The sequence below is a fragment of the Hordeum vulgare genome, chromosome 2H, assembly GCF_904849725.1.
Source record: "Hordeum vulgare subsp. vulgare chromosome 2H, MorexV3_pseudomolecules_assembly, whole genome shotgun sequence".
Taxonomy (NCBI): domain Eukaryota; kingdom Viridiplantae; phylum Streptophyta; class Magnoliopsida; order Poales; family Poaceae; genus Hordeum; species Hordeum vulgare.
This window is the reverse complement of record NC_058519.1, coordinates 84,837,101-84,859,378: the sequence shown is the minus strand read 5'-3', so window position 1 is coordinate 84,859,378 and position 22,278 is coordinate 84,837,101. Positions and strand designations below refer to the sequence as shown.

General features: G+C 46.7%; 1 protein-coding gene across 1 annotated transcript; it reads left to right on the top strand.

The window, feature by feature from the left end:
* Window positions 1-17,916: 17,916 nt before the first annotated feature.
* Window positions 17,917-20,368, top strand: LOC123429667 (B3 domain-containing protein Os06g0194400-like). Its single transcript, XM_045113677.1, has 6 exons — window positions 17,917-18,108; window positions 18,214-18,321; window positions 18,414-18,572; window positions 18,669-18,875; window positions 19,267-19,347; window positions 20,078-20,368. The coding sequence occupies exons 1-5, from the start codon at window positions 17,980-17,982 to the stop codon at window positions 19,312-19,314; spliced, it is 651 nt and encodes a 216-aa protein (XP_044969612.1). The 5' UTR covers window positions 17,917-17,979; the 3' UTR covers window positions 19,315-19,347; window positions 20,078-20,368.
* The last annotated feature ends 1,910 nt before the right edge of the window (window positions 20,369-22,278 follow it).

The window sequence follows — 22,278 nt, the reverse complement described above, 5'->3', positions numbered from 1 at the left end:
TCCTTCTTCTTCTTCTCCTTTCTCCTTCTTCTTCTTCTCCTTTCTCCTGCTTCTTCTTCTCCTTTTCTCCTTTACTAAACAGGAAACTAACCTAACTAAACCTAAACTAAAACTGAACCTAAACTAAACTAAAACTAAGCCAAAACCTCACTAAAACATATAACTAATTAAACAAAAACTATTAAAAAAAGAAGAAGAAAAAACTAACCGAATGCCGTAAGGGCCCCCAGGGGGAGGAGGGCCGCAAGGGGAGGAGGGCCGCGGGGGGAGGAGAGGCCGCAGGGGGAGGAGGGGCACGGTGAGGGGCGCGAGGAGGGCGGCGGCAGTGGGATGGGGCGCTGGGGTGGGGATGGCGTCGGCGGCGGCAGCGGTGGGGCGGCGGCGGCGGGGTGGGGCGGCGGCGCTGGGGTGGGTGCGGCGGCGGCGCTGGGGGGCGGGCGAGGCTGCGGTGAGGGAGAGTGGAGAAAGTGTAGAGAGTGCGAGAGAGGAGGGCGCGGCGACCGTTATCGTTAGGTGTCCATCCACTTTGCCGTCTGCCGCAGACGGCAAAGGAAGAGAAGGCAGACGACAAAGGGGTGGGGTAGGTGCGGGTGGGACAAAGAGGTGGCTGATGGCGTCAGCTTTGCCGTCTGCCTTCTCTTCCTTTGCCGTCTGTGGGCGGATGGCAAAGAGGTGGCTGATGCAAATAGGTATTTTTCCATCAGCCACATCTTTGCCGTCTGTTTTCCTGAAGCTGATGGCAAATATGTTCTTTGCCGTCTACTGGTTGATGGCAAAGATTTGGGAGACGGCAAATAAAGGAATTCCAGTAGTGGGCCTTGGTGCTCCATGACTGCTGCAACCTTTGCGTTCCATTCCATGACCTCGTGACGTGTGTACTCCATGTAGGCCTACAATATGACATGACGAAACATTTAAAACATATCAATGTAGAAATTAAAGTGAGAAAAAGAAAGATAAGAGGGAAAATATTTACAGAGTGCTACAGTGCTAGGAGAGATTGTGAGTGTGCACTAGTTGTGCTCGGGGGCGGCCTCGAGCTTGGGTTGGTAGCTCTGAGCCGTGTGTAGGAGACAGAAGGAGTGACCACAACATCGAGAACCACGTGCAGACCATGACTCTTCGGCCCTATGCCGACTACTGCCTTGTTGTCTGTAGCCTCTTTTAATGGGTCATGTGTGCCACGATGTAAACTCTAATAATGCTCCGTATAGGCCTTCAGGTTCTCCCATCCATTGTTGTAGTACTTGCCCTTGCCTTCCTTGGGCTTAGTCCGTGATACGTCTGTTTTGCATCATGTTTTGTTACTATTATTTATAGTATTTTTATGCATTTTTTCACTTGAAGGAGTAATTCTAATGCCTTTTCTCTCATAATATGCAAGGTTTACATCAAGAGGGAGAATGCCGACAGATGGTATTCTCGACCTGAAAAGGCTACGTCAGATATACCAATTCGCGACGTCTCCAAATGGGCGGAAACTTTACGGAGATTTATTTTGGAACGAATAAAAAATAGTGGAGCAAAGAAGTACGAGAGGGGGCTACCAGGCACCCACTAGGAACCAGGGTGCACTAGCCCCCCCTAGCGCGGCCTGATGTCTAGTGGCCCCCCTGGCCCACCTCTGGTGACCATCTTCTCGTACAAATTCCCTTTTAACCTGAACAAATCAGGAAAGGACTTTCGAAATGAAGCGTCGCTGTCTTGAGGCGGAACCTGGGCAGGAGCCCTTTTTCCCTCCGATGGAGCGATTCCGTCAAAGGAACTTCCGTCCCGGAGGGGGAAATTGAGGCCATCGTCGTCACCAACAACCCTCTCATCCTGGGGAGGCCAATCTTCATAAGCACCATTTCATCTCAAAATCCTAGTTCATCTCTTGTGCTCAATCTTGTACCGGAACCTTGGATTGGTACCTCACGTGTGACTAGTAGTGTTGATTACATCTTGTAGTTGATGTTTTATGGTTTATTTGGTGGAAGATCATATGTTCAGATCCAATATGCTATTTAATACCTTTCTGATCATGAACATGTTTATCACTTGTGAGTAGTTACTTTTGTTCTTGGGGCGACGGGAGAAGTCATGTTGCAAGTAGTCATGTGAAGTTGATATTCATTCGATATTTTGATGATGTGAATGTTGTGATTCCCTTAATGGTGATATGTGAACGTCCACTACATAACACTTCACCATCTTTGGGCCTATGGGAATGCACTGTGTAGTCATAATTAAATGGTGGGTTGCGAGAGTGACAGAAACTTAAACCCTAGTTTATGCGCTATTTCGTAAGGGGTTGATTTGGATCCCTTTTTCTTTTATGGTACAATTCCGCGGCTTAAATATCACAATGACCTTCTCTTCCTCCTTCATTCAAAATTTGAATGGTGCCGCCCCACAAATTCCCCACCACACTCCACCTCCTCCCCCAACGTCGGCAGTCGGAGCGCAATGGCGAAACCCAACTCATATGACGGTACGAGGATCAGCACAGGAGGCAGGTGGAGGAGAACAAGCGAAAGCTCGAAGAGTTGCGCCTACACCGCCTCTCCGCCACCGTACGCGAGGTTTCCATCAAGCCCGTGCCGGTCAGTTCTTTGATCCCATGCCTCCTTCCTCACAAAAGAGGTCTTGCCCCTTATTGGTTCGCTATCCTGGTCCTTATTACCCGTTTGATTCGCTTGGTGCCACAAACCGAGGAGCCAAAGCTGCGATATCTTCGCCCGCCGTTGCCCCTGACCCGGCAGTCCGGCCACGTCGCCGGTCTCCCCAGGTACGTTTCTGCACATTGATTCACCCGATCTGTCTGTCTGTCGGTCTTGGATGGTTCGCTGTTGTGACAGCCCGATGCCGACGTTGCAGAAGATTCCCTTTCTTTCTGTTTTCGTCGTGTGTTTGTTTTCTTTTGTCGCATCATCTTCGCATCATGCGCATCATCTGCATTGCATCGGCATCTCCGTTGCCGCCAGTATTCAAACGTTGCATCCGTTGTTAGTTGTCGGTTCGCGTCGTTGTCCGTTCCGAGCCCGACCGCACACGCACGCGTCCGCGGCACCGTCGTGACCCTGTTTTTAAAGCGTGTATAAAACTTTCTCCGATTGAGCTGGAATTTGTCGTGCGGTTTTATTTATATATAGCTAGGCCGCCTGTCGAATTTTGTCGCTATCAGAGACCGTCTGGTACCCGAACGGTCGACCGTAGCGGCACCGTATTCGGTCTACTGTCGGACGTCTGTCGGTGTTTTAAAATTCGTGTCGCGCCGCCCGTTCTCCCTCTCGTCTCCGGATATCCCCTCTACACGGCCGCGTACCCATTCCCGCGTTCGGAATCGTCCGAATCCGACCGCACGGTTGGATCCGGAACGAAATTCCGGGTAACCTAGCCCCCCCATATGTCTATAAATACCCCCCGGTGCATTTGAGACAGCCCCCTCACCCCCCTGTGCCTCGAAATCCGTGCAGCCCCAAACCCTAGCCTCCCACCTCTCTCTCCCCAGCCCCAGCCGCCGCAGGCCCGCAAGCCCAGATCGGGCCCGTCGGGCCCGGATCCCCGCCGCCGCCAGCCGCATGCGCGCAGCTCAGGAGCGCCTCTGCCTGTCCTCGTCTCCACGAGGCCGCACCTCCCGAGGCTGCCTCGCTCGTGCCTCCCCGCACCTCCCCGCTGACCATCGGCCGCCGCCGGAGCCGCCAGTCCCGCCGCCGTGCAGCTGCTCGTCGCTCGACTAGCCGCTGTCAGTTCCTCGCCGTCTCGCCATCTCCTCTCTGGCCGACGTCAAGCCGTCGGCGATCTTCTCCACCGGCCCCCGGTTCGGGCTCCCGCCGGCAGGAATGGGCCCGGTGGCCCCGGATCCGCTCGGTCGCCGCCTCCGGCGCCTCTCCGCCGCCATGCTTCGCCGGCAGCCGCCGCCACCGCCAGGGGATCCCGCACGGGAGGACGAGGAGATCCCTCCCCGTGACCGCTCGTGCACAGCCCCCAGCTAGGCCTCGCCAGCGCGCGGGCCTGCCCCTCCGCCCCGGCCCAGCTCCACCAGGCCTCGGTGAGGTATTCCCTCCACGCCCTCCACGCCGGCCAGGCCTAGGTGAGGTATTCCCCACCCCCAGCGCATTTTAATATATGTCGCTTACCCTTTCGGCCCAATAGGCTTTAATGGAGTTTCCGATTTAGATAGTTTCCAGGAAAATAGTAATATTCGTTCGCCCGTATCTTTTTATTCGTAAGTCGGATCGGAACGTGTATTATATGAAAACCATGTAGTTTTGCGCGTAGAATCCGAATTTGCAACATGCATAATTATTTGATGTAGTTTTACGTGCCAAACGCCTAGTTTAGCGTGCTGTCCTATTATGTTTGCGTCCCGTAATATTTTTTTGCGCGTGTCCGGACTGCCCGTCTCCCGTAGATTAAATGTCCATGTTTTTGGAATCATTTTTTGCATGTATTCTAGAGCGGTCATTTGTATTTTTACGTGTAGGGATTTGCCGCTAGTTTATTTTCCCGTATATAGGTTATTTTCCCGCATTTACGTGTGGTATTATTTTGTTGCGCAACCCCACGTATTTTATATGTTTCTGTGCAATTTGTTTTAGCTTTTGAGTAAGTTAGTTCGCGCGATATTTTGCATGATGCCCTTTTGTTTGATTCATACGATTTATTCCGTGCCTCGTTTGAATTAGTTGTCAACTAGGGAGTTCTTCTTAGATGTTTAGACTAGCCCCTGGTATTTTTAGTTGCAATAGAAATGCATGTCTAGGGCTGTTTTGATTGCCCTCAAGTTGCTAGAAATAGTGCTGATTTGGAGGAGCTGAAATATTTCTAAGTCTAGAATCTGTTATATTTTGTTGTTGTTTTGTTTTGCTTCTATCTTTAGAACTGTAGCTCTTTTGAGGTTGCTCCAATGGAGTTAGTTGTACCCCTTGTGTTTCTCTAGCATGCTGTAAATTTTCATTCTATTTGGAGTCCTGTAGCTATAGGTTTTGCTTCTGTCAATATTGCTTCAGATCGAAAACTGCACTTTCATGAGTTGTAATTTTCACTAAGTCTGAAATAGTGTGTGGGAAGCCATTTTGTGACTTCTTTCCCTAGTGTTCCTTGCTGCCATGCTAGTTGTTGTTAGTTGTTCGTAGTAGTGCTTCTTGCCCTCTTCCGTGCCATGCCTTGCTTGTGCATATCAGAGTTGTGTAGTCGTAGTTGTGGAGCGTAGAAAACGCTATGTGGCTGATTTTGGCAGATTGTAGAGGTTTCTTGTTTTGCTCGTAGTTTGTGAACCGTAGCTCCATTTTGATCGAGTCCTATATGAAACTTGCTTAGAATCTCGTGTAGTTTCATTTTCTTTTGCTGGTTGTATGTTTGAAGTGATCGTAGCCGCCGTTGCACACATTTTTGCATTCATGCCATCATATCTTGCGGTGCTTGTATCTTTTGAACCGTAGCTCCGTTGGAGATGTTCTTTATGTGTAGATCCCTTGAAATGACGCGTAGAATCACATGAACCTATTTGTTTTTCTGTTTAACAACTAATTAAATGTGTTAGTTCAGATCTGGACAGAATTGTAAGTTAACATGTGAGGTCGTTTCGGAGATGCTATATGTCATTTCCGACCTCATTTAAGATGTCTAGATAGGTAGTTTAATTGCGCTTCACCTCTTGCCATGTTTAATCACATTTAATATGGCCGAGTATCTAATCCGGATAGAACTAAATAAATAAACGTGAAGTTTCGTCAATATGCAACTCGTGGCATATTGAACTTCACTTAATGTGTAGTGTTTGATTGTGTGATTTGTCATGCCGTGACTTGCATGTATTCAGCTGCTCATGCATCATTTGTGTTGTGCATCGTGTGGTGACTTCCGTGTGATGATTCGTGTTTCCGGTTTGCTTCGTCTCGATAGAGTTCCGCAAGCGTGTCAGATGTGAGGACCCGCTCGACTACGTCGGTTCGTCTGCTTCACGGAGGCATTCTTCTTCCAAACGGGATCCCAGGCAAGATGATCATCTCCCCAGATACCATTACTATCATTGCCATGCTAGTTTATCGCTTCTATCGATTATGTCTCGTTGCCTACCACATGTTAAATATCAGCCTCTCAACAATGCCATGATAACCTTCAACCTATTCAACCTAGCAAACCACTGATTGGCTATGTTACCGCTTGCTTAACCCTGTTGTTAGTGTTGCTAGTTGCAGGTGCAGATGCTTCCATGCAAAAGCATGGGTTCCTTGTTATATCACCATAGTAATCTTATTTAATTTAATGGACCTATATACTTGGTAAAAGGTGGAAGGCTCGGCCTTTCTAGCCTGGTGTTTTGTTCCACCTTTGCCCCCTTAGTTTCGGCTACCGGTGTTATGTTCCATAATTGAGCGCTCCTAACACGATCGGGGTTGTTATGGGGACCCTCTTGATAATTCGTTTTAGATTAAGACTGGTCTGGCAAGGCCCAACTTTGGTACTACATTTTCCTTAACACCTAATAAAATTGCATAGGGACTTTCCGGACCCCGAGGATAATTTAATCAACCCCCGGGCCAGTGCTCCTCATGAGTGTTGGTCCAAATTGGAAGACTACGGGGCCACCGCGGGGCAACCCGAGGTTTGGTTCTCCTAGTGTGACCCATCCGTCGTGTCCTGAGAACGAGTTACGCGACTCCTATCGGGATCGTCGACACGTCGGGCGGCCTTGCTGGGTTAGTTTTACCTTTGACGAAATATCTTGTGCATCGGGATTCCGGTGATGCTTTGGGTAATCTCAGAGTTGAGGTTTTCCACTAGGGAATCCGACGAGATCGCGAGCTTCGTGATTGAGGATTTCTATGCGGCTTGTGGTAATTTGTGATGGACTAGTTGGACCACCCCTGCAGGGTTAAATCTTCTCGGAAAGCATTGCCCGCGGTTATGTGGCAACGTGGAAACTTTGTTTAACACTGGTTCTAGATAACTTGAAGTTAACTTAATTAAAACTTGCCAACTATGTGCGTAACCGTGACTATCTCTTTCGTGAGTTCCTTCTCCGATCGAGGACACGGTGGGGTTATGTCTGACGTAGGTAGGTGTTCAGGATCATTCTTTTGATCATCAGTAGTTCACGTCTGTTATGTGTAGATCTTCCCTCTCTTATTTCTGGTACTCGTAAGTTTAGCCACCAAATATATGCTTAGCCGCTGTTGCAACCTCACCACTTAACCATATCTCACCCATTAAGCTTTGCTAGTTCTGATACCTTTGGAAATGAGATTGTTGAGTCCCCTGTGGTTCACAGATTACTACAACACCAGTTGCAGGTACAGGTAGAGGTTACTTCACGCGAGCGTGTTGATTGTTCATTTGGAGTTGCTTCTTCTTCTTCTTCTTCATCGATCTAGATGGGTTCCAGGCCGGCAGCCTCGGATAGCAAGGATGGACGTCGTTCTTATTTTTCTCGTTGTTTTCGTCCGTAGTCGGACCCTGCTCTTACTCTTGATGATTATGTAATGTACTGATGTGACTCTGATGTAGCTTGTGGCGAGTGTAAGCCAACTCTGTATTTATCTCTTCTTTTCATTACATGTACTTGTAACGATATCCATTCTTGCGGCACGACGAGATGCGCTTCTATCCCCGACGAGGCCTTCGCGCCAAATTGAGGATAGGGTCGCATCTTGGCGTGACAAGTTGGTATCAGAGCAGTACCGACCTAGGAGCCCCCTTGATTGATCGAACATGGCCGAGTCGAGTCTAGTGAAAAACTGCTTTGAGTCTAGTTATATATCGGAGAGTAGGATTCTTTTTTTCTCCTCTTCTATGCTCTGGTGAGGAATCTTGACGTAATATTTAATTCTACTCCTCTTCTCACTCAAAAAAATTTTAGGATCACGCGGATATTCTTGGGATCTATATGATGCCGATGTGACGGAGTTCTGTCTTGGTGCCTCCTATCTGCTTTAAGTTTCAGGGGAGTTGAGCTCCAGGGGATTCTTGAGCACATCGTTATCATTCAGATTTCTTAGTATCTCATAACGAAGGATGTTCGTAATTGCTTCAATACTAGTAGTGGCGAGATAACCCCGATGACCCCAGTACTGGTGCAGATTGTTCGGGAGTACTGCCATACTTTGTATCGTTGTGATCACGAGGGTCTGTTGTAGATGAAGGTCCGAGATTCCGGTCGTGTGTTGACGGATGTGATACAAGTGACGGGTTAGTATAGGAGTTGTGTGAAATACTCCTTGTATCCGTGTACCAGATTGCATGACCAGTTATTTCGGGAATTCATTGGTGGGAATTCAAGTAGTTGCTTATAGGACAATCTTCCAACAAATGCTTGATGTTAGGTTGTGGTTCAACATCTAGTGGATTCCTGTCCACGAAAATATCGGACGAAATCTTTCTCATGAGTTTGTTCTGGCTAATTGCAATCCTCACCCTTTGTTTTGTTGAATATGGTAATTCGTGTTGCTTCGATGTCAAGTGGTGATTTCAGATCTTTCCTAAGAGGTGTTCTTATATTTTTACGTGAATGCTAATTCTTTTGCTCAATCAGTTGTCTAATCAATTCTTGTCGACCGGAGTCGTCGTATCAATTCCATTTTACCGGTGTGCTTCTGTGCAACTGAATTCAATCTTCTCTAGTTGTTGCAGATCATTCTCTCATTTTATTCTGGAGTTCATCTCATCTGTCCCATGTTGTCTTTGTTTTTCCCCGCCCTCCCGCCCTTTTCTTCAGTGTTTGGATTTCATCCAAGTACCTTCTTATTCAGTGGTGCTTCTGCTATCTGTGCTTTTCTCTCTTACCCGGTGATTCATTGTGAAGAGTCTCAGGAGCTTCGTGTTCTTCTTTATTCAATCTTGTTATCTTTTCCGGTGAATTTAATTCAATTATCCATGGTCATCATATCCTTTTCAACCATTAAATTCTTTCCTAGGTTGGAAATTTTTATCAGTCTATCTTCTTGTTGTCGTTTCTCTCTATTCTATCCGGAGCGTTGAAGTCATCTCAGAATTCTTGTTCTCAATTCTTTTAATTATTTCGAGGTTCTCAACCTCATCTAGTTCTCTTCATACCGGTGCAATATCTCTCGTTCTAGCAATCTTTTCTAACGGTGGTTTCTTTGAGTGGGCCCATAACCCACGGGTTTTCCCAGGATCTTTCCTCACTCTTTTAATTTTTCCCGGAGATCTTTAATTCTTTTCAATTATGATGTAAGTATGAATTTCATCAGTCATATCCCTTCTTCAAGATCTATTTCAGTTAATTCATTCTTTGGCTCAACATTTCATTCTTCATTATTCCGGAGTGTCTCATTAATTCTTGGTGTTGCTCTCGTCATCATTCTCAGCTTGCAATTCGAAGGAGTGTTTTTCTCGAAGCTTGGTCTATTCTCTTGGATATTGTCATTTCAGCTTCGTGTTATCATCTTGAATTTGTTCCAATCATGGGTATCCCTTTCTTGCTATCCGGTGCATTTCTGAATTGTTTTTATTTCTCGTCCTCCGAAGGCCATCATTTTAGAAGATTCTTCGTTCTCAGCTTTCAGTGTTCATCCTCAATTCTTCTTCATTGTTGTCTCTTCATTCGTCTCTCGATTATTCCGGTGCCTTATTCAAGTTTTCTGTTAGGTGGATCATGATCTCTTCATTCTCATGTGTTTCCATGCATTCTTGGAATTCCCATTCAGTTGTGAATTCTCACCGATGCTTCCTTCAATTATGCTTCAAGTGGTGCTTATCTCTCTGTCTCCTCAAGATCATTTCAAGAAGAATAAGTCATATGCTAAATCCGTTGCTTGTCATCAATTTAACTTGATGAAGGATAAGCATAACATAATTCTTATTCTTGTTCTTCCTTCTTTCAAGGGATTTCAATTCTTCTTCCGGCGTGGCTCATGATATCGATTCTTTTCTCAGGTGCTTATCTTTCTTTTCCGGAGTTCTAAGTTTTCTCAATTATCTCTTTGTGAGGCTTCATCTAAATCTTGGCAGGTCATAATCATATTCTTTTCTACCTTCATATATTTGCATCGTTCATTTGTATACGGAGGTCCTTCTTGGTGGTTCATCAAGGTTTCTATCCATTCTCAAGTGTTCTTCAAGATTCGTGTTGGAGAACCTCAAGTATCCTTTCTCTTGTGTTTCTATGTGCAATTGGTCTTCCTTTATCCTTTGAGGTGGTATTATAGCATTCTTGTTAGTGTAGGAGCCTCGAAGAGATTTCCTTTCAAGAATGAGATAATTAAACCCACCAATTCTTTGATCATGAGATATTTTAACCCATGATTTCTTCATTGAGCTATCTTGGTTTCGATTTCACCTAAGGCTTTTCCTATGGATTGTTGCTATCATGGTGCTTGTCAGTTATCCAAGTTCTCAATGTATCCTCTTGGTGTAAGAAATTTTTTATATCTTGTTTCTCTCAATCAATCCTTGTTTTTTTTAGTGGTTGGTTGTCACCTCATAAATGTTGTGATGATTTTCTTAAGCCCACTACTATCTTGTTCTTTTCGTTGTAGGTTTTCCAAATACTACATCAATTCTCTGTCCGGAGGCTCTTCAATCCTATTGTGATGATAGTTGTCATTCTTTTCTTCATTCTCTTCTTCCGCTTGAGCTAGTTCCTATTCTATTGTTCCGGAGGCATTGTGATGTTGCTCTTGTGGGTCTATTATGTTGACCTACCAAGATCATGGTGCTCCCTTGTTCTATTTAGTTGCTGGTTGTGTATATTGTCTAATTCTATCTTCTTATCGAATTTTTTGTCCCATTTTCCTACCGAAGTGCTGCCGAAGTTTTCCGTGAATTCTTGCTTGTTTCTCATATCATTCCTCATCTCTTTGCAACCTTCAAGGATCGTTGGTTTCACTCGTTTGTCAAAGAAGCGATTAAGTTTTACCTCTTGTTTTCTCATCCTCCCCCTTTTCATTCTTGGATCTCGGGGCGAGATCCTCTTGTAGTGTAGGAGAGTTGTGACAGCCCGATGCCGACGTTGCAGAAAATTCCCTTTCTTTCCGTTTTCATCGTGTGTCTGTTTTCTTTTGTCGCATCATCTTCGCATCATGCGCATCATCTGCATTGCATCGGCATCTACGTTGCCGCCAGTATTCAAACATTGCATCCGTTGTTAGTTGTCGGTTCGCGTCGTTGTCCGTTCCGAGCCCGAATGCACACACACGCGTCCGCAGCACCGTTGTAACCCTGTTTTTAAAGTGTGTATAAAACTTTCTCCGACCGATCTGGAATTTGTCGTGCGGTTTTATTTATATATAGCTAGGCCGCCTGTCGAATTTCGTCGCGATCAGAGACCATCTGGTACCCAAACGGTCGACCGTAGTGGCACCGTATTCGGTCTACCATCGGACGTGTGTCGGTGTTTTAAAATTCGTGCCGCGCCGCCCGTTCTCCCTCTCGTCTCCGGATATCCCCTCTACACGGCCGTGTACCCATTCCCGCGTTCGGAATCGTCCGAATCCGACCGCACGGTTGGATCCGGAACGAAATTCCGGGTAACCTAGCCCCCCATATGTCTATAAATACCTCCCCGGTGCATTTGAGACAACCCCCTCACCCCCCTGCGCCTCGAAATCCGTGCAGCACCAAACCCTAGCCTCCCACCTCTCTCTCCCCAGCCCCAGCCGCCGCGGGCCCGCATGCCCAGATCGGGCCCGCCGGGCCCAGATCCCCGCCACCGCCAGCCGCATGCGCGCAGCTCACGAGCGCCTCCGCATGTCCTCGTCTCCAGGAAGCCGCACCTCCCGAGGCTGCCTCGCCCGTGCCTCCCCGCGCCTCCCCGCTGACCATCGGCCGCCGCCGGAGCCGCCAGTCCCGCCGCCGTGCAGCTACTCGTCGCTCGACTGGCCGCTGTTAGTTCCTCGCCGTCTTGCCAACTCCTCTCTGGCCGACGTCAAGCCACCGGCGATCTCCTCCACCGGCCCCCGGTTCGGGCACCCACGGGCGGGAATGGGCCCGGTGGCCCTGGATCCGCTCGGTCGCCGCCTCCCAGCCGCCTCCGGCGCCTCTCCGCCGCCATGCTTCGGCGGCAGCCGCCGCCACCGCCAGGGGATCCCGCACGGGAGGACGAGGAGATCCCTCCCCGTGACCGCTCGTGCACAACCCCCAGCTGGGCCTCGCTAGCGCGCGGGCCTGCCCCTCCGCCCCGGCCCAGCTCCACCAGGCCTCGGCCCAGCTCCAGCGCCCTCCAGGCCGGCCAGGCCTAGGTGAGGTATTCCCCACCCCTAGCGCATTTTAATATATGTCGCTTACCCTTTCTTCCCAATAGGCTTTAATGGAGTTTCCGATTTAGATAGTTTCCAGGAAAATAGTAATATTCGTTCGCCCATATCTTTTTATTCGTAAGTCGGATCCAAACGTGTATTATATGAAAATCGTGTAGTTGTGCGCGTATAATCCGAATTTGCAACATGCATAATTATTTGACGTAGTTTTACGTGCCAAACGCCTAGTTTAGCGTGTTCTCCTATTATGTTTGCATCCAGTAATATTTTTTTCGCGCGTGTCTGGACTGCCCATCTACCGTATATTAAATGTCCATGTTTTAGGAATCATTTTTTGCATGTATTTTAGAGCGGTCATTTGTATTTTTACGTGTAGGGATTTGCCGGTAGTTTATTTTCCCGTATATAGGTTATTTTCCCGCATTTACGTGTGGTATTATTTTGTTGCGCAACCCCACATATTTTATATGTTTTCGGGGTAGAAAAATCCATTGGATTTTTCTGTGCAATTTGTTTTAGATTTTGAGTAACTTAGTTCACGCGATATTTTGCCGTGATGCCCTTTTGTTTGATTCGTAGGATTTATTCCGTGGCTCGTTTGAATTAGTTGTCAACTAGGGAGTTCTTCTTAGATGTTTAGACTAGCCCCTGGTATTTTTAGTTGCAATAGAAATGCATGTTTAGGGGTGTTTTGACTGCCCTCAAGTTGTTAGAAATAGTGCTGATTTGGAGGAGCTGAAATATTTCTAAGTCTGGAATCTGTTATATTTTGTTGCTCTTTTGTTTTGCTTCTATCTTTAGAATTGTAGCTCTTTTGAGGTTGGTCGAATGGAGTTAGTTGTACCCCTTATGTTTCTCTAGTATGCTGTAAATTTTCATGCCATTTGGAGTCCTGTAGCTATTGGTTTTGCTGCTGTCAATATTGCTTCAGATCGAAAACTACACTTTCATGAGGTGTAATTTTCACGAAGTCTGAAATAGTGTGTGGGAAGCCATTTTGTGACTTCTTTCCCTAGTGTTCCTTGCTGCCATGCTAGTTGTTGTTAGTTGTTCGTAGTAGTGCTTCTTGCCCTCTTCCGTGCCATGCCTTGCTTGTGCATATCGGAGTTGTGTAGTCGTAGTTGTGGAGCGTAGAAAACGCTATGTGGCTGATTTTGGCAGATTGTAGAGGTTTCTTGTTTTGCTCGTAGTTTGTGAACCGTAGCTCTGTTTTGATCGAGTCATGTATGAAACTTGCTTAGAATCTCGTGTAGTTTCATTTTCTTTTGCTGGTCGTATGTTTGAAGTGATCGTAGCCGCCGTTGCACACATTTTTGCATTCATGCCATCATATCTTGCGGTGCTTGTATCTTTTGAACCGTAGCTCCGTTGGAGATGTTCTTTATGTGTAGATCCCTTGAAATGACGCGTAGAATCACATGAACCTATTTGTTTTTCTGTTTAACAACTAATTAAATGTGTTAGTTCAGATCTGGACAGAATTGTAAGTTAACATGTGAGGTCGTTTCGGAGATGCTATATGTCATTTCCGACCTCATTTAACATGTCTAGATAGGTAGTTTAATTGCTCTCCCCCTCTTGCCATGTTTAATCACATTTAATATTGCCGAGTATCTAATCGGGATAGAACTAAATAAATAAACGTGAAGTTTCGTCAATATGCAACTCGTGGCATATTGAACTTCACTTAATGTGTAGTGTTTGATTGTGTGATTTGTCATGCCGTGACTTGCATGTATTCAGCTGCTCATGCATCATTTGTGTTGTGCATCGTGTGGTGACTTCCGTGTGATGATTCGTGTTTTTGGTTTGCTTCGTCTCGATAGAGTTTCGCAAGCGTGTCGGATGTGAGGACCCGTTCGACTACGTCGGTTCGTCTGCTTCACGGAGGCATTCTTCTTCCAAGCGGGATCTCAGGCAAGATGATTCATTTCCCCAGATACCATTACTATCATTGCCATGCTAGTTTATCGCTTCTATCGATTATGTCTCGTTGCCTACCACATGTTAAATATCAGCCTCTCAACAATGCCATGATAACCTTCAACCTGTTCAACCTAGCAAACCACTGATTGGCTATGTTACCGCTTGCTTAACCCTGTTGTTAGCGTTGCTAGTTGCAGGTGCAGATGCTTCCATGCAAAAGCATGGGTTCCTTGTTATATCACCATGTTAATGCTATTTAATTTAATGGACCTATATACTTGGTAAAAGGTGGAAGGCTCGGCCTTTCTAGCCTGGTGTTTTGTTCCACCTTTTCCCCCTTAGTTTCGGCTACCGGTGTTATGTTCCATAATTGAGCGCTCCTAACACGATCGGGGTTGTTATGGGGACCCCTTTGATAATTCGTTTTAGATTAAGACTGGTCTGGCAAGGCCCAACTTTGGTACTACATTTGCCTTAACACCTAATAAAATTGCATAGGGACTTTCCGGACCCCGAGGATAATTTAATCAACCCCCGGGCCAGTGCTCCTCATGAGTGTTGGTCCAAATTGGCAGACTACGGGGCCACCGCGGGGCAACCCGAGGTTTGGTTCTCCTAGTGTGACCCATCCGTCGTGTCCTGAGAACGAGTTACGCGACTCCTATCGGGATCGTCGACACGTCGGGCGGCCTTGCTGGGTTAGTTTTACCTTTGACAAATATCTTGTGCATCGGGATTCCGGTGATGCTTTGGGTAATCTCAGAGTTGAGGTTTTCCACTAGGGAATCCGACGAGATCGCGAGCTTCATGATTGAGGATTTCTATGCGGCTTGTGGTAATTTGTGATGGACTAGTTGGAGCACCCCTGCAGGGTTAAATCTTTTCGGAAAGCCGTGCCCGCGGTTATGTGGCAACGTGGAAACTTTGTTTAACACTGGTTCTAGATAACTTGAAGTTAACTTAACTAAAACTTGCCAACTATGTGCGTAACCGTGACTGTCTCTTTCGTGAGTTCCTTCTCCGATTGAGGACACGGTGGGGTTATGTCTGACGTAGGTAGGTGTTCAGGATCATTCTTTTGATCATCAGTAGTTCACGTCCGTTATGCGTAGATCTCCCCCCTCTTATTTCTGGTACTCGTAAGTTTAGCCACCAAATATATGCTTAGCCACTGCTGCAACCTCACCACTTAACCATATCTCACCCATTAAGCTTTGCTAGTTCTGATACCTTTGGAAATGAGATTGCTGAGTCCCCTGTGGCTCACAGATTACTACAACACCAGTTGCAGGTACAGGTAGAGGTTACTTCACGCGAGCATGTTGATTGTTCATTTGGAGTTGCTTCTTCTTCTTCTTCTTCATCGATGTAGATGGGTTCGCAGCCTGGGATAGCAAGGATGGACGTCGTTCTTATTTTTCTCGTTGTTTTCGTCCGTAGTCGGACCCTGCTCTTACTCTTGATGATTATGTAATGTACTGATGTGACTCTAATGTAGCTTGTGGCGAGTGTAAGACAACTCTGTATTTATCTCTTCTTTTCAGTACATGTACTTGTAACGATATCCATTCTTGCGACACGACAAGATGCGCTTCTATCCCTGACGAGGCCTTCGCGCCAAATTGAGGATAGGGTCGCATCTTGGGTGTGACAGCTGTGCTCATCCATAGCTGAGTATGAGCATACTTGAACAACTCCCATTAAAAGAGGCTCGTGAACACCGATTCGCGGTCGGACACTATGGACACCGGGAAGCCGTGGATCATGTAGATGCTATTCATATAGAGCAAGACCACTTTGGAAACTCTGTATGGGTGGGCTAGTGGGAAGAAATGTGCAAACTTAGTGCGTTTGTCCACCACAACCCATAGGCAATTGAATTTACCTGACTGCAGTTAGCCGTCCACGAAAACCATTGTTATCATCTCCCAAGGTTGTGTTGGTATTGGTAGAGGTACCAAGAGCCCTGGTGATGTTGCTCGGTCTGGTTTGGCTTGCTGGCATATGTTGCAACAATGTACATAGTGCAGTACATGAATCTTCATCTTTGGCCAGGCAAAGAGGCGTCGAATGCACGTGAAGGTGGCAGGAAAGCCGGAATGCCCTCCCATCGGGCTATCATGAAAGGGTTCCATGATATTCTGTTGTAAAGAAGTGCATCCGCCCAGCCAGATTCAACCATGGAACCGCAAGATACCATTCTGAAGAGTGAAGCGTCCTTTCGGGTCATCTCGGACAACTAGCTGTTCGAGCAACTTCTACGCTTGACGGTTGCAATTGTAACTTGCGGCCACATCCTCAAGCCAGCTTGGTTGACAAGAGCTGACCCGGAATAGGGTGGAATTCGATTGGGCACGTGAGAGAGAGAGTCGACTGTCGTGTTCTCTGTGCCTTTCTTGTATTTGATGATGTAGCGGAGACACATCAGTTTGGTGAATGCCCGCTGCTGCCATGGTGTGGTCAGCCGTTGTTCATCCACGAGGATCAAGCTCTTTTGATCTATATGGATGACGAATTCACTTTGTTGTAGGTAGGGTCGCCACTGGTCGACAGCAACCACAATGGCAAGGTACTCTTTCTCGTAGAAAGGACCTCGCACCGCTGGCTCAGATGTTTGCTCATGAATGCAATGAGGTGACCATCTTGTTGCAACACAGCTTCGATTCCTTTGTCGCATGCGTCTGTCTCAATGGTAAAGGTGCGGTTGAAGTCCAGCAAGGCGAGGACGGGGTTTGTGGTTAAGCGTTGCTTCGATAGCTAAAAAGCTTGCTCCGTATTATTTTTCCAGACAAAGGAGCTGCCCTTCTTCAAGAGGTTAAACAAGGGCCGCGCGATGATGCCGAAGTTGCGGACGAATCGGCGGTAGTAGCCTACCAAGCCTAGCAAGCGCCGAATGTCCTTTGCATCCTGTGGAGTTGTTCATGATTGAACAGCTACTATTTTGTTGGGTTCCGTGGCCACCCCTTGGTCGGTGATGACATGCCCGAGGTAGGCCAGTTGGCGCTGGCCAAACTCGCATTTGGTTAATTTGACCTTCCAATGATCTCTGCGGAGGAGCTCCAGGACTTGTGTGATATGGTCCAAGTGTTCTTCCCAACTTTTGCTGAAAATAAGGATGTCATTGAAGAAGACAAGAATTTACTAGGCTTGTGACTATATCAATATGTTTATCTGTGAACCCGAGCATAATTGCCTATAATTTTTTTAGAATATTTTTTTAGTCATTCTCGCTTGGCTTTATTCAAACTGTCACCTAATTTACAGGAATGAAATTCCCAAATTGGCCTAACCAAACATGATGGCCGAACCCGAGTGAAAATGCATGCCTAGAAAAATTGTGAACCTTGAAATTCAAACTTCTAAACTCGTGGATTATACTACAAAAAAAATAATTGTGTGAGAGCTCCTAAACTTGAGAAAATTTGCGTCTAAAGGCCTGTCCGGATGCCCTCCGCTCCGCATCTCCACTCCCGGAGTTGGAGGAGCAGTAGTTAAAAAATGCAGAGTGAGGAAAGAGCTACTCCACAGATTCTCAGATTTGAGAGAGTTGGAGGCTTGCCGAACAGCTCCTAAATAGGACCACTCCACAGGCATCGGAGAGCCCAGCCCAGCCAACCCAATAATTTGTATCTTTTTTTTTGAGAAACCAATAATTTGTATCTGAGAGAGAACCCACCCAAGCGGCCGATAACGGGGACGGCCCAAGCTAAAGCCTGCTACAATTCCGCGGCATAAATATCACAACGACCTTCTCTTCCTCCTTCTTTCAAAATTTGAACGGCGCCGCCCCACGAATTCCCCACCCACCTGCACCCCACCTCGCTCCCCCAACGTCGGCAGCCGGAGCGCAATGGCGGAACCCAACTCGTACGAGGAGCAGCGCAGGAGGCAGGTGGAGGAGAACAAGCGGAAGCTGGACGAGCTGCGCCTGCACCGCCTCTCCACCGCCGTCCGCGAGGCCGCCGTCAAGCCCGTGCCGGTCAGTTCGTCGATCCCATGCCTCCTTCCTCACAAAAGAGTTCTTGTCCCTTATTGCTTCGTTACCCTGGTCCTTATTTCCCGTCCGATTCGCTTGGTGCCGCAGACCGAGGAGCCGAAGCTGCGGTATCTTCGCCCGCCGCCGCCCCCGACCCGGCGGTCCGGCCGCGTCGCCGGTCTCCCCAAGCAACCTGATTATCGCTACTCCGTGGATGTGCGGATTTAGTGCTTTTTTCCTTTGTTTTCTAGACCGCATATGTATGTACTAACCCTAAGAATTGTGTGTCTGTTTGCGTTTCGTCAAAGAATACCCGAAGGGAATTACCGCCTGCTCCAGTGTACGCGACCAATGAAGCTAGCACCTACGCCTTCACCAAGGCCAAAGAGCTCAAGAACCAGCTGTGCTCCGACCAACCCTCCTTCATCAAGCCCATTTCTAACTACTCTGATGCACGTGGTCCTTTGGTAAAGCAAGATGACTAGCATTGACGACCCATTGTTTCGATCCTCTCTGTACGGTAATGGCTTTACTGGACGTTGATTTGGTTGGATATTTTGCAGGGCATCCCGTTGCAATTCAGAGAGATGTATCTCCCGTGGTGTGATGAGACCATCTCTCTGATCGATCAAGAGGATGTTGAGTTTGAGATGACTTACCTTGCGAAACATGGCGCCATCTGCTCTGGGTGGAGCTTGTTCTCCATCGGGCACAAGCTGGCTGATGGTGATTGCTTGGTGTTCCAGCTAGTTCAGAGGACAAAGTTCAAGGTGAGATTCTTAAAGCAAAAAGTTGTTCTAGAGCCTTATCTGGAACATCTGGCATCTTTAAGACCACATTTTGTCAGAGTTGACAAGCTGTTTCTTATGGATTTGCTGTGCAATTCCTGGCGTTCTAAATGGGCATTAAGGCATTATGAATCTAAAACTTTTACAAGTTTGCTTGGTGAATTACTGGTGTTATCCACATGAATATTTAATTGTTTAGGTCCAATGTTTTTGCGCAGCCAAACAATGATGTGATGCTGATTGAGTTACTGCGTTACGAAAATGGAATTAGCAATGAACAAAAAGGGATCATTAAGACATGATGATAGGGACGATCCATGTATATTTATATACTATGATTAACAATGCAACCTCTATTATGGAAATGATGCAGGTATACATAATTGGTGCAAGTTCCTACTATGAACAGGACCACCATTGATGCCTTTAGCTTCAACTATTGCGACCTCACAAGGTAAGTTGTACTTATCGTTTTCTGTATTGGGTCTCAATAGTTCAAGTTATCAAAAAACTAGATCCTTTTTTTCTGCTATGTAACGATTTCCTTTTACTATGATGCTTCGTGCCCCAACATTAATGATTCTTTTCTCCATTGAAACTTCCAACATGTTCTTGAAGAGTAAAGTTTACTATACAGTTTATCCCTAGATGATCCTTCTCTTGCTTATGTGCACAATAGTTAAACTATTCCGAGTTAAACATCATAATTAAGGTTAAACAGTCAACTTCTATAAAGAATTAATTGTACTCTACCTACTTGTGAATCATTACTTTCAATCCTTTCCCACTTCTCTTTAGGCAAGTGAAGCTATCAAATATTCTGTTATCATACAGCGCCTGTACACAGAAGCTTATCTTTATACTTCCTCTGTCCCAAAACAAAATTGTATGAAAGTTGAGACACTTATTTTGGGACGAAGGGGGTATATGAATACAAACAATATCAAAAACTAAACATATGTAGAGGGCAACTGAAAATACAATAATACTGCTCATGTTGGTGTCATTGTTCTAATTATCACTACTTTCCTATGTCTTGGTTATCCTGTCACGTTAAAAACTTCAAAGAATTTCTCAGTACAACAGATAGCACTTCGTCTTTTTATCACTGCCAGTAAGAATTCTTGAGTGGTGAGAGCAACATGACATATGTGCACTCTAAACTAATAAAGATTGTTTACCAGTGGATGATCAGGTCAAACAAAGGATCCATGGAGTGCAACATATTTTTTGAAGAAGTCATTCCCTGACCCCTAAAGGTGCAGCAGCAGCTGGTATCAACCTCTAGTATTCACATTTTCCCGGAGCATGATAAAATGTCATGTTGAATGCAATTTGTCTGACCTAATAGACAGTAAAGTTAAGATTGAGCTTTCTGAAATTAGGGATTCTTCCGCATTTGCATGGAGATTGTTCGTTGCACCTGTTTGGTTGCACCAAGATATATGGTGTAGCAAATCTTCTTGCCCCCTTTATTTCTCCCACCTTCTAAAAAGCTACTAATAATAAGTATGTTAAGAACTCAACAAAGTTAACTACGCATCAGACCGCTTGCCCTCTGCTTCATGCGCACATGATATTCGTTTGGTGTTGTGAAAATTGTGGGATAGATGAATATCGTTGTGCTGTTGTATGTTGTATTGATCTAACCCTTGTAGGGGTATATATAGGAGTACATGAGGGGTAGAGGCTTGGAGTACAAGACAAGTTATATGTGGTTTAAACTAATTCTATCTCTATCTCCTTATCTCTAACTTAAACCCACATATATTTCTAACATTCCCCCTCAGTCGTAGCGGGAGTGAAGCGGACGCTTGCGACTGAATTTGAAGTCTTACGCCTTTGTCATCTTCTCCACCGCGTCATCATCAACTGCGTCTCTGATGGGTCAGCACCTCGGGCGGTGATTGCGTCCCCTTCTGGTGCCTTCCTTGTCTCTCCTCTATTCCCTCCCGCAGTCACAGCGGTAGTGGCGTGGACGCTAGTGACAACGCAGACGCTGTTGACTGGAGTTGTTGCTCAAGAGTTGCTATAGACGTAGCCATTAATGTTGATGTCGAGGTAGCCGATCATGACGATGTAGCCGTGTTCGAGGTAGTCGTGGTCGATGTGTGATCGTCGTGGATGATGAAGCCGCACAAAGCCGGAGGCGCAAAAAAATGCGCTATGACAGAGGTGCAGACGTGGACGATGCACCTTACGGATGTTAGAGAGTGTCGTCGGCGATGAGTCCATTGGTTTTTGCAAGACCGGAGGAAGCCCATCGAGCACACATCGGTTTTGCCAGAACCGTGTGGCCGTGTAGGATCGTCACTATAGTGACACCATGTCGATGCAGTCGTGCCATCGTGGGTGATGCGGTCGATGCCGTCGTCGTGACGCGGTCATTGCCGTCGTCAGGGTCGCGCCTTGCAGAAAAATCTGTCAGGGGACGCTATGTGTCCATCTTGTGAACGAGGGGCGGCGGCATGTTAACGAAGATGTTGGTGAAGACGATGTTGATGAAGACCTTGCGGCGATGAAGCGTTTGTGATGGCGTCGCAGTAGCGTGTCAACGATAATGTATCGCTTGAAGGTGTCCCTTGCGACGACCAAGGGTCGATGTCGTGTCGCACCGGAAAAAGTCTATTCTAAACCCTGAACTGGTAGCGCTCCGGCGAAATGGACCCTGATGTCCAAATCCCTGTCGATTGCACCCTAAACTTACAAATCCCGGTCCAAATCGAACCTTGGAGTGCACTGCCAAACAGGGATTGCTTATTATGCCCGAAAATGGTTGCATTGCGGACGTACTGGACCCAAATTTGCGCAGATGGACTGGGCCGGCCCAATGTTTCACGCAGGTCGACCGGCCCGCGAGGCAGAGGAGGCATTTATGACCTCGACCGCTCCGTGTCTTCCCGGCTTCGACCTCTCTCTCTTGCGCGGCAGCAATGGCGACCGGCAGGTGAACGGCTCCACGGCGACGATCGTGACGGCGGGGCGGCGCAAACAACTCGAGGTAAACATCTCCATGCCCTCCTCCTCCGATGCCCGTAGTTTAGGGTCTGCTTGCGGCAGTATTGTTAGGGTTTGGCCAGATTTAGGGGCAGGCTTCTTGCGGGCAAAAAATGTGCGATTTTTCTTTGATTAAGCCTTGGATTTAGATGTTCAAACGCACAAATAGGTTAATTTTGTTCTTTTTTTGTTTACTGCAGTGATATGATGGATCCGAGTGAGATTTTGCATGTTTGCTTCCATCTGGGTGGGGATTTCGTTCGTATTGGCCCTAATCTGCAATATGTTGGAGGAGATGATGTTATGTCAGACATAGAAAGGGACAAATTATCTGTGCAGGAAGTGAAGGGATTTTTGAAGGATCACATTGTAGTGAAGGAGTCTATGA